This window comes from Panthera tigris, chromosome D3, assembly GCF_018350195.1.
Source record: "Panthera tigris isolate Pti1 chromosome D3, P.tigris_Pti1_mat1.1, whole genome shotgun sequence".
Lineage (NCBI taxonomy): Eukaryota > Metazoa > Chordata > Mammalia > Carnivora > Felidae > Panthera > Panthera tigris.
The window spans coordinates 37,135,444-37,148,275 of NC_056671.1; the positions used below are offsets into that span (position 1 = coordinate 37,135,444).

The 12,832-nt window shown below is 43.0% G+C and overlaps 1 protein-coding gene across 1 annotated transcript in view; it reads left to right on the forward strand.

Moving 5' to 3' along the window:
- Positions 1 to 12,832, forward strand: part of LAMA1 (laminin subunit alpha 1) — a 167,741-nt gene that overhangs the window by 113,671 nt on the left and 41,238 nt on the right. Inside the window, exons 31-36 of the mRNA XM_042962825.1 lie at positions 149 to 235; positions 528 to 721; positions 1,309 to 1,451; positions 3,074 to 3,163; positions 4,658 to 4,769; positions 6,250 to 6,412. Coding sequence (XP_042818759.1) covers positions 149 to 235; positions 528 to 721; positions 1,309 to 1,451; positions 3,074 to 3,163; positions 4,658 to 4,769; positions 6,250 to 6,412 — 789 coding nt within the window. The remainder of the gene's footprint in view (positions 1 to 148; positions 236 to 527; positions 722 to 1,308; positions 1,452 to 3,073; positions 3,164 to 4,657; positions 4,770 to 6,249; positions 6,413 to 12,832) is intronic.

The window sequence follows — 12,832 nt, forward strand, 5'->3', positions numbered from 1 at the left end:
GATTTTAAGCCCTAAAAAGGTTGTCTGTCTGGTGTAATCACTTAACTTTCAGAGCAATATGGAGTATCCTAAGACTTATGAATAAGTGCCATAGGCAGATTTGAAGCCGTGGATCTAAGAATTCAAAAAACTACGTTTTTTCTTCTAGTTTTAGTCCCACTTGTGTCTTGGAAGGTGATCACGATTTCCGCTGTGATGCCTGCATTCTGGGCTACGAAGGACAGTATTGCGAAAGGTACCCGGGGGGCTGGTTACCATGCGGAAATCGCTAGGTGCCTCTGCCCCGTTGATGCGTACAGGGCGTATTTACTAACGGGATTTGGGAGGTGTTATCAGTTTGGATGGGCATGACTGATACGGGACCTGATTACTATTCCAAAACAGCATCTACATAAAACGTAGAATGAGGCAAATGGGCCCACGTTCTTTGTATTTTATGTGGCAGAAATGACCGCTATCCTTGAACAAGAGTTGGTGTAATATACCAACTTGCTGGTGTTGATACTACTGTCTGTACTTTTCTGCAGGTGCTCCTCAGGCTATCACGGGAACCCTCGAGCGCTGGGTGGCACTTGCCAGCGGTGTGACTGCAGCCCCAGTGGCTCTGTCCACGGTGACTGTGACCGCAGGTCCGGGCAGTGTGTCTGCAGGCCGGGCGCCACAGGGCTCCGATGCGAGGAATGTGAACCGAGGCACATTCTGCTGGAAAGCGATTGTGTTTGTGGGTATTTTCCCCCTCTAAACCTTTAAAGATTTTTCTCTCTCTCTCCAATGTTTCCTTGTTATGGCACCTGCAAGGATAAAGTAGGCGTGTCTGCGAGCTATCTGAGGAAATGACAGATGCACTCTAAACCTTTAAAGATTTTTCTCTCTCTCTCCAATGTTTCCTTGTTATGGCACCTGCAAGGATAAAGTAGGCGTGTCTGCGAGCTATCTGAGGAAATGACAGATGCACTCCGAAAGGAAATACATTTGGCATTCGTTGCCATTGGTCCAAGTCAAAGACAAGCAAACGCACTCTGAAGTTTGGAGCAGTAGAAGGAAACATGCGCCCCGCCTGGGATCCACGCTGGGCATCAGTTGTTCCTTTCTGTGTGACCCCAGGGGAGTCACTGATCTGATTTGAGGCTTAAAGGCATCGCCTGAGAATAGGGGCTCAGCACTTCTTGCTTCCCTCCCGTCACACAGGCGGAAGGGAGAATGTCCTCTGCCCATGGATGTCAGTCATTACTGCAGAATGGCTCGTGTAGATCCATGAGAAAACGTGCAGACGGCTGTGCATCAACTTCAACTTTCTTTTTCTTCTAGCTTGTGATGATGAATGTGTGGGTGTGCTGCTAAATGACTTAGATAATATTGGGGACGCCATCCTTTCCGTGAACCTCACTGGCGTTATCCCTGTCCCATCTGGAATTTTGTCAAACCTGGAAAATACAACAAAATATCTCCGGGTAGGTACTGGGAATACGGAGATGGGTAGAAAACCTATGTCACTGAGAGATGGGAGAGTCGGTGGGGACAGTATTCTGTCCTTCTGTCTGTCTGCCTCATCAGTGTGGGAGTCTTGCTCCTGGCATCTAGGCTTCCTACAGGGTGATCAGGGACTTCATCATCCACACGCTAACCTGTTCCCCTGTGGGACCACTGTGAATTGTTTGACTTGTGGGGCGCCTGGGCGGCTCACTCGGTTAAGTGTCCTACTTGGGCTCAGGTCATGATCTCGCGGTCCAAAAGTTTGAGCTCCACGTCAGGCTCTGTGCTAACAACTCAGAGCCTGGAGTCTGCTTCGGATTCTGTGTCTCCCTCTCTCTCTGCCGTTCCCCTGCTCATACTCTGTGTCTCTCGCAAAAATAAACATTAAAAAAATGTTTTTAATTAAAAATAAATAAATAAATAAACAAACAAATAAATAAATAATTGTTTGACTTGTTCCATAAATGCCTCCATAAAAATTCCTCCCCCATGGTCCTTCTGCCTTTTGGGAGAAGACAAGTCCCCTTGCTCGTCTTTATGACAGACCTTTGGATATTTGAAAGCAGCTGTCCTGATACAAATACAGGAAATAAACCTAGACGTATCTTCTTTCATGCTGGAATATGCTGATGATCAACTGTTTTCTGTAAATGTATTATTCTTTTTTTTTTTAATTTTTTTAATGTTTTTTATTTTATTTTTGAGAGAGAGAGAGACAGAGTGTGAGTGGGGGAGGGGCAGAGACACAGAATGCGAAGCAGGCTCCAGGCTCCGAGCCATCAGCACAGAGCCCGATGTAAATGTATTATTCTTAACTGGGTTTGTGGGGCACAAAAGTTTCTCTTCCCCAGAAGGTATCTAAACATCTCTGGGAGTAAATCATAGTTTTATGATTAGACAGGATCTGGGTCAAAAAAAGGAATGGGAAATTAAGAAATTGGCTTAGTGGACAGCTTGCTACTGTAGCATTTTTAATTCTAAATTTTCTTCTAACATTTATTTTTGAGACCGAGAGAGACAGAACATGAACGGGGGAGGGTCAGAGAGAGAGGGAGAATCCGAAACAGGCTCCAGGCTCTGAGCTGTCAGCACAGAGCCCGACGCGGGGCTCGAACTCAAGGACCGTGAGATCATGACCTGAGCCGAAGCCGGATGCTCAACCGACTGAGCGACCCACGCGCCCCAGTAGCATTTTTAATTCTAATTGGAAAAAGTGCAGTTCTTAATTTGCTTAAAACCTACACGTTAGAGTTTGAGATAGTCAATTTATTGTGTCATGTGGTAATGAAAAGGATTGTCATTCCTGAATGCTGTGTTTTTAGATAAAAGCCTAGGCGTGTGTTTGTGAATCTGGCTGCTTCACCCATCTGCTCGTCTTCTCTCTATAGACATAATGGCCATAAAGAAAGGTTAGGGAACTCTCAGAGATGTTTTTTCACATTATTTCTCCTGAAATGGAAAAAAAAATGTTTTTGAAAGGTGAAAATATTATCCAAAAAAAAAAAAATAGAAAAAAAGAAAGCAATGTTTAAATTTCTTTTCCACTCACTGTAGACCCTCTGGACTAAGAACAGCAATTTGTTTATTTTGTCCTTTTTAGGAAAATTTATTAAAAGAAAATACACGTAAGGACCTGGCAGAAGATCAGCTTGAAGATGTTGCAAAACAAACAGACCACCTGCTAAGGGAGGTAAGTGCTTCACACAGAAGACCCGCTTCCCACCCAGCCCTTGAAAGCAATTGCATCGGGCTGGTCTGGAAGGTTCTATTAAATCAGGGCAGGCTCTTTCTCCCGGGAGCTGTGCTCCAGGTACCTTGTCATCAAATTGGTTTTAAACCCTCTGCCAGTTTCTGTGCTTTAGTGGGAAGAGACTCCTGACTTAATTTCTCCTGTCACGTCTGCCGAGTGAGGACTTGGCCGTTTCTGTGCCATCGGCCTTGTCGTTCCTTCCGGTGAACCGAGGGGCGGGTGGGTGTGTGGTGTCTGTGCAACCCTCAGGCTTCAGGCCGCGTGCTTCTGACTCGTGCAGCTTGAATGTCACGTGAGCCTGTTTTGATGTCAGCAGGAATGATGTGTTTGTTCAGCCCATTCCGGATGAGTGGTTTTTAGTGACCCCCCCCCCCCAAAAAAAAAATCTCATTTGCAGGTGGTGAGGGAGGCCTATTGTCAAATTTATAATTTTCACTTTTGGATTTCGTGTGTGTGTGTGTGTGTGTGTGTGTGTGTGTGCATATGCACGTAGACATATGTGTATAGATATGTGTACGATAGTGTATCTATCATCTCGTGCATGTTTGTATCTAGTCCCTGTCAGTATTCACACACGCAATCATGTACCCTAAAGTATTAGGTTGGCCTGTTAATTTAGAATTAAGGATGATTTGGGAAGAGTTTAAGGGTTTAAATGTGGCTTTTAAGTACCTCAGTGAGCAAACATTTGGTAGGAAATGATAAGCTGATTAAAATAATTCTCTCTACCCATTAAAGAAGATTCTCTTTGGATTTTGACTAGAAAACACTTACAGAACCAGTCTGAGTTACTTCACACTCCTGAACATCACAAACAACCTTTCCCTTTACAAATGATAACGTTCCTAATAAAAATACCTGCAGAGGGCAGCTGGGTCTCTGCCCTTGGGCTGCCGGCCTCACAGACATCATGGCGTTGTATCCTCATAAGGCCGCAGGAGGTAAGGGTTAATATTACTCCATGTTACCGATGAGGCCAGGAGATGGTTAAGTACTAGGTCTCCAGCCCGACAAGGCTGATGGCCTAACACCCTGTTTGCACCTGACTGTGTTCTTAACTCCCGAACCAAGTTCTCACGGTCAGTGCAAATTAGTGAGATTTTACTTTCGAAACTCTATATACTTGCATCCTAAAGTGAATATAGAGTCTTTGCAATAGACACGCTTGGGAGTTTGTGGTTTAATAGCCAATTAGGCTCTTTCAAACAAACAAACAAAAAAAATCCATCTTTTCCCCCACAGACTGAGTAGTAAATTATTTCGCTAACCACTTAGTTTCCAACCCTGAAATGTTAACCTGGGCTCCCATGATGCCGTGGATAGCTTTACTCCATACCCTGGGATATATTTTGTTGCCTAAAAGAGACAACTGGAACGGCAAAGCTTGCGTGTTATTCCAAGTCACACTAACCTGAGACCTTGACTTTCTGGCAGCTCACTAGAGTGCTAACGAGTAGCCAACATGTAACCAGGGCGACTGAAGAAATCCTTGACAAGAGCCAAGACCTCATGACATTTACTGAGAAGCTGCAGAGAACTATCCAAGGTAGTGTGCTCAGTGTCTCGCCTGTGCTTATTTGGTAGGAAGGTCTCCATTCGCTTTACTCAGCGTATGAACAGATGTGTGTGACTTGTACTAGCCTGCCTAGAATCAAAGGCCTGGAATATTCCATAGTTGGGGATCCTGAGCACTGAATCGAAAGATCATAGACTTTCATTCAGAGTTTTGTCTTTTAGAAAAATGAATGCTTTCTTTTGTATTGTCTTCGTAATTCCTTGTAAGTTCCTAAGTATCAGGTGAGTATGGTGCCTCCCCATTTATTATGAGTTTGTCAAATTAGCACTTATTAAGTGGAACACAGAGGGCCCGGATGATGAGCCAAACCCCCGCAGCAGACCCCAAGAGAACATGAGATGCAGAAGGTTATTACTCACAGGTCTAGGAGGAAGTACCCACCATGCCTCGAGGGGTCACCCAAGGGGGGTAAAGGTGGGGTGCAGGCAGAGAGAGAGAGACAGACAGACAGGCCCTGGGGCATATTCTTTTATTGAGGTTTTTGGTGGAGTGCTTTGGGGTCCCAGTCTAAGGCTAGGTTGGTCAATCCAAACCAAAATGGGGGGGGGGGCATTGGTAAGGCCCATGGAGGTCTTATCAAAGAGGCCCATAAGGAGAAGGCCCTGGGAAGCAGGGGGGACTTGGTCACAAGGGCTGCTGGGGAGGTCCTAACAAGAACTGACATTTGCTTGTTGACCTTGCTGGGGCTGTTATCTGGGGTATGGGCTGGCATGAGGGACTACTGTCAGTTCAAGGTCACTGCAGGCTGCTTGGTCAAACAAAATGGATGCCAAGGCAGCAATACCATGGAGCAGGAGAGCTAAACTCTCAACACCAACCCCTCTGCCCAGAATAGGAGCTGATAGGATTTGGGGCTTCAATGTATACCCACAGTATTAGAATAATTTAGTCCTGCTCAACTGGGATGTCTCATCTGGCTTTCGGAGTGCTGTTTTCAGTTTTCTGGCTACCAGAAACATATTCTTGCTTTTCTTGTTTGATTGTAGTTTAAGGATATAAAAAGTATTAAATCCAATAATAAATTAGACTTTATAGGGCAAAAGGTAAGGAAATGATTAGAACAAATAATTTGTTTGTTAAAAAGAGTAGTGTTGAGTATTGGTTCCTTCATACAGTAAATATTTACTGAGAGCTTTATGTGCAAATGTTTGTGCCAGGTGCAGGAAATGGTGAGGGAAACATGGTGGCCACAGCCCTTGCCCTCATGAGTTTATGGATACTGGGGAATACCAACATTAAATAAACCAATGATCTCAAATTCTTGAGTATTTTAATAAGGGGCAACTGGAGTAAATTGGGATATGTGGGCTGGCCTGGCCTGGCTTGGCCTGAGGTTCAACCCAATTTAGGTGAACAAAGCTGGCCTCACTGAAGAAGGTTCTAAGTTTTTCCATCTTAGTGCTGTCCACTTTGAGAGACCTGTTGAATGATTGATGACTGTTGTCCATAGAGATTATTGAAAAAGCAGCCACTCTAAATCAGACCTTGGATGAAGACTTCCAGCTACCCAGTTCTACTCTTCAGAATATGCAAAAGAATATTACATCTTTGCTAGAAGTCATACGGAAAAGGCATTTCGTGCAGTTGCAACAGAAAGCCATGCTGGAACTCAAGTAAGTTTCTAAATACCATTCATGACACAATCAATTAGAGGTAGGAGCTTGAATACTGAGGGCTAAGGAGGCATGTGGGAGCAGGGGAGGGAGAGGATGCTCTCACCGGGGATGGAATGTCATAAGAGAGGGGCACTATTGTCAAAAAAAAAAAAAAATGAAGAGACGGGTGCCAGCTACTCCCAATAGAGGGAGTATAATCAATGCCAGTATCTGTCTTTGTGTCATAGGTTTTGTTTTTCTTAGTGACTCTGGAACATTTCCACCTAGCACAAACAAAAGAACCTCATGATACCATATTTACTGAAGATCAAGTATAATGCAGTGAATTCCCATGGAAGCAAATATGGTCAGTGGCTGTTACTATGCTGTAAGCTCTCAGACAGATTGACGTTATGTCAGAATGATTTAGCCAGTTGTTCAAACTCTCATTAAAAACCACAATGTGGTGTGACAGATCAAAGAATTGTTAGACATGCTCACTAGGAATCTGTATTTCCTTTCAGGCTTTTTTCTTGGTGTTTTCACAATTATTCCTTGATGTAATGTAGCACAAGCTCTGTCTCTCTCGGGTTGTGATAAATATCTTAGTAGTTACACCATACGCCATCAAGACTCCATTCTCTACAGTGCAATATTTAATCTATTTTAATATATTTTGCTATTTTGAATAATGTGATGGACGTCTCAGACAAAAATCTTTTCCTACATCTTACATTATCATCTCTTATTAGGGTAGATATTAAGAAGAGAAATCATGAAGCCAAAGAATGTGCATTTGGAAGATTCCTGACTTGTGTTTCTAAATTATTTTCTAAAAGATTTAAAAACAATTCCATTACACTTCCACTGGCAACACACTGCAGAGTTGAGCTTACGTCTTTCTTCACATACGTCTTTTTTTGAGCTTATGTCAACATCATTGCATATGATTTCTGACATTGTTGATCTGTTAGGTAGAAAACAAAAGGAGGAACTTACTGTCAGTTGGCATTTGGAGAGAGAACTAGTAAAATAATCACTGGAACATTGGTGAGGGCCAAGAACTCATAACGGAATGGCTGTGAGGAGAGATCAGAGGAGGGTGGGGTCCCGGGAAATGGCGAACAGGGCTGCCATCTTGGAGCACCTGCTCTGGGCTGGGGAGGGCGCAGGCTTCACTTCTCTCATCCTGTCACATAGTCATCTCCACTGCTTTGTGAGGTTGGGGAGGGTCCAGCTGGGGAGATGGGCCCAGAGACGACAAGTACTTTGCCCAATATTAAACCTCCAGGATCATAGGAAACCTGACCACACACCTAAACCCTACGATCTTCCAACCCAATGGAAGGAAGAACCGCTTGAGACCCAGTCCATAAAAGATGGGTGGGTGGAATTTCAGTGCTCGGATCAGAGACGTGCTAGGTTATAATCATGTTTCCCTGACCCTGACCTCTCATGTGCATTCTCCCTTCACCTGAAATGTATGGCATGGGAGGGGAAAGATCTCACCAGCACCCATCATTCTTGAGGCAGCCATTCTAGGCTCAACGCTGCTTCCCAATCATCCTTAGCTCCCACTGCCTCTAGAATTACATATAAACTTCATGTATTCAATTCCAGCTCTCCTGGGGCTCCCTTATTGGCCCCACTGTTCCTGTCATCCACACATGATGTATCCTCTCATTGCATCTTCCCTCAGCTGCATATCAGAGTCAGTGGGGGAGCTCATTAAAGATGAAGATCCCCTGGAGATTCTTGGGAATCATTTGTGGGGATGTCTCTTCCACTATTACCACAGTCAGTTCAGTCGTTCATTTGTTCGTTCATCAGATGGATTGAGTCCCCAGGGGATAGGCATTGTGCTGGGAGTTGGGGACACAAAGGAGAACAGAGCCCTCCTGCCCACTAGGAGCTTGTAGTCCCAATGGGAGAAGTTCATTTTCTAAGTAGCATTTGGGAAGAAGGGGAGAAGGCAGGGTGGCCCCTCTCCCCTATTCCCTTAGGGCACCCGGCCCTCTCACCTGCTGGGCCCTCACTACACTTTTTCTGCTGTTGTAGCACTTTTTCCATTTGCAGTAAAGTTACCCATAAGACTGCTGATCTCTCTCTTAAACTTGTAAGTAAAATCATTGCTACTAAAGATACCTTTTATTTAAAAACATTTAAGAGTTTATTTATTTATTTTTTTAACATTTATTCATCTCTGAGAGAGACAGAGAGAGAGAGAGAGAGAGAGAGAGAGAGAGAGAGCATGAGTGGGGGAGGAGCAGAGAGAGAGGGAGACACAGAATCCGAAGCAGGCTCCAGGCTCCAAGCTGTCAGCACAGAGCCCGATGCGGGACCCGAACTCACTGACTGTGAGATCATGACCTGAGCCGAAGTCGGACGTTCAACCGACTGAGCCACCCAGGCGACCCAAAAACATTTAAGAGTTTAAAATGTGTTCTCTGGCCTTCTCTTTCTTATTTTCCATAGATAATCCCTGAATGTTTATGCCATTTCAAATTTCACAGATTATTTTATGAATTATGTATAAACTTTTCATTATGACTCTTAAAAAAGTGGTCATTTATGCTGAAGTATGGCATTCTTTTTTTTTTTTTTTAATGTTTATGTACTTATTTTGAGAGGGAGGGGCAGAGGGAGAGGGAGAGAGAAAATTCCAAGCAGGCTTCACACTGCCAGCATGGAGCCCTATGCGGGATTCAATCTCACAAACCATGAGATCAGGAACTGAGCTGAAATCAAGAGTCAGATGCTTTACCAGCTGAGCCACCCAGGTGCCCCACTGCTGAAGTGTGGCATTCTCATAGGTGAGAATATCACACCATCCAGTTGCTTATCATGCTTGTGTTGGGGTCCCTAAGACCATTCAGAGTTTCACTAGGACTCTAGGACTCTCCAGACTCATGGCCAAGATTTCTTAAGTGATGTATTTAGTATGCCCAGCTGGATACATAGGGGAGAAGATACAGCAGAGCCTGGAGGAAACCACGCAACTTTTCCTAAGCTCTCTCTCCTCCATGGAGGTCACAGCATATACTGTCCCAGCAATGCAAATGTGGCACCATGTATGGGATGTTTCTACCCAGGAAAGCCCATGAGAAGTTCAGCATCCAAGGTTCAAACGGGGGGCTGGTCCCATATGCACCCTCTACCAAGCACATACCAAATTCCAGACTCTCAGAAGGAAAGCAGGTGTTCAACATAAACCACATTGTTTGCACAAACGGTCGAGGCAGTGAGCCACTCTTATCAGTTAGGGATTGGTGGGAATGTTTGCAGATGCCAGCTAAGGGCCAGATTTGCCAGCAGGCCTTTCTAAGGATAGCTGACTCCTTTACTGCATGCTATCAATTATCCTTTGTAGCTGTATATCCTAGCTGTTTTCCATGCTCGTGTCCCCAGAGCTATCCAATGATACTTCATTAAAGAAATGCATCCTGTGACTACCTAAGTTTGGGAAAGGCAATGTCTACTAAGGAGAGACAAGGACTTCTCTTCTCAAAGCTTTTAGTATGCTTGCTCCTGTGTATCGAGACTCTCCAGGAGGAGCTGAGAGAATACAGCCCAACTTACTTCACCATGGCACTCTTTCTCGTGGAACCTGCTTCCAACTCATGGGGCGTTGGTGGTGTGGAGGAATATAGTTTGAGGAACACTGGCTTAACTGTATCAGTTGAAGAAATTTTGAAGGAAGAAATGAAGAGTGCTGAGTTTTCTTGTTGTTGTTTTCTTTTCAATCTTTGCCAAGTCACTGATGACTATATCCCTGCATGTGATCAGTTTTTGGTGGTAAAGTCGCTTCACGGATGAAAAGTTGACCTCTGTTTTAAAATTTCGTAGAGACTTTAATGGTGAGAAGTGACTGATCCAGTCCACTCTCACCGCTGTTGTTTAACATAGTGTTGGAAGTTAGCCTCAGCAATCAGACAACAAAAGGAAATAAAAGGCATCCAAATTAGCAAAGAAGAAGTCAGACTTTCACTTTTCGCAGATGACATGATACTCTACATGGAAAACCCAAAAGAATTCACAAAAAAAGCTGCTAGAACTGATACATGAATTCAGCAAAGTTGCAGGATACAACATCAATGTACGGAAACCTGTTGCATTTCTATACACCAAAAATGAAGCAACAGAAAGAGAAATCAAGAAATTGATCCCATTTACAGTTGCACCAAGAACCATAAAATACCCAGGAATAAACCTAACCAAAGATGTAAAAGATCTACATGCTGAAAACTATAGAAAGCTTATGAAAGAAGTTGAAGAAGACACAAAGAAATGGAAAAACATTCCATGCTCATGGATTAGAAGAACAAATATTGTTAAAATGTCAATACTACCCAAAGCAATCTACACATTCAATGCAATCCCAATCAAGATTGCACTGATATTCTTCTCAGAGCTAGAACAAACAATCCTAAAATTTGTATGGAACCACAAAAGACCCCAAATAGCCAAAGTAATTTTGAAGAAGAAGACCAAAGCAGGAGGCATCACAATCCCAGACTTTAGCCTCTACTACAAAGCTGTAATCATCAAGACAGCATGGTATTGGCACAAAAACAGATACATATATCAATGGGATAGAATAGAAACCCCAGAACTAGACCCACAAACGTATGGCCAACTAATCGTTGACAAAGCAGGAAAGAATATCCAATGGAAAAAAAGACAGTCTCTTTAGCAGATGGTGCCAGAAGAGCTGGACAGCAACATATAGAAGAATGAAACTGGACCACTTTCTTACACCATTCACAAAAATAAACTCAAAATGGATGAAAGACCTGAATGTGAGACAGGAAACCATTAAAACCATAGAGGAGAAAACAGGCAACAACCTCTTTGACCTCGGCTGCACCAACTTCTTACTTGACACATCTCTGAAGGCAACGGAATTAAAAGCAAAAATATACCATTGGGACCTCATCAAGATAAAAAGCTTCTGCACTGCAAAGGAAACAGTCAGCAAAACTAAAAGGCAACCGACATAATGGGAGAAGATATTTGCAAATGACATATCGGATAAAGGGTTAGTATCTAAAATCTATAAAGGACTTGTGCCCCAATGTTTATAGCAGCGCTTTCAACAACAGCCAAATTATGGAAAGAGCCTAAGTGTCCATCAACTAATGAATGGATAAAGAAGATGTGGTTTATATATACAATGGAATACTACTCGGAAATGAGAAAGAATAAAATCTTGCCATTTGCAAAATGTGGATGGAAGTGGATGGTATTATGCTAAGTGAAATATGTCAGGCAGAGAAAGGTATCATGTTTTCACTCATATGTGGAACTTGAGAAACTTAAGACCGTGGGGGAGGGGAAGGGGAAGAAATAGTTTCAAACAGAGAGGGAGGCAAACTATAAGAGACTCTTAAATACAGAGAACAAACTGAGGGTTGATGGGGGGGGGATAGGGGAGAAGGGGAAGTGGGTGATGGGCACTGAGGATGGTACTTGTTGGGATGAGCACTGGGTGTTGTATGTAAGCAGTGAATCATGGGAATCTACTCCCAAAGCCAAGAGCACACTGTATACACTGTATGGTAGCGAACTTGACAATAAATTATATTTAAAAAAAGTGACTGATCCATGGTCAGACATTAGAGATATATTGGATTTACTTGTGTGTCTCCCATGTACTTTGAGTTCTTGTTGCCTGTATCACACTGCGACTTCTTACGATCATGAGAAATCATAAGAATGTTCAAGTAATTCCCGGTGGTGCTCTTATGTCAGAGTTCAAGCGTGCGCCTTTGGCAAATGTTTTCTACTGTGTCTTCAGCCAGCAATCTTGTATCTGTGAAAGCTGAGGGTGATTCACAAGGCATTTTTCCATGAACTCTTTTGAAGTTCTCCTAACAAACTGAAGCAGGAAGCTCATGGGATATATTTAATCCCTGTCAAAGTTTATACTGTCAAAATTTCATTATTCTATGTAACTGCGGATTCAAAATTGACTTACACAAGCAATTTGATAGCATATTTACAAAAGAATGGGAAAAAATATTTTGATTTCCTAGAGCGTGCTCTTGTATCCATGGTACAAATTAGATCTTTCTGGAACTTTGGATTTGAAGTTTTTATAAGGTCTATTTTTTAAGTCGCTGCAGAAAAACCTTTATGTCCCCTGAGTACGTTGGTAACTTCATAGCAAATCGCTGAATAGCCTCTTTTCAGTTTCTTGCCCTCCAATAACACAAGACTACAAGCTGCCATCGCTCCCAGACCGTGGGCCCAATTTTCTGCCCCCAGATTCACAGCGATGATTTCTTTCAGTTCTTTCACTAACATATGTTAGGAAGTTAGTAAATGAAGATAGTTCATTAAGGATAAAGTATACATATACCCTGCCTGTAGCGGTCTTAGAAAAATTACTCCTTTTTGTTTTTATTTATTTATTTATTTATTTTTTTAACGTTTATT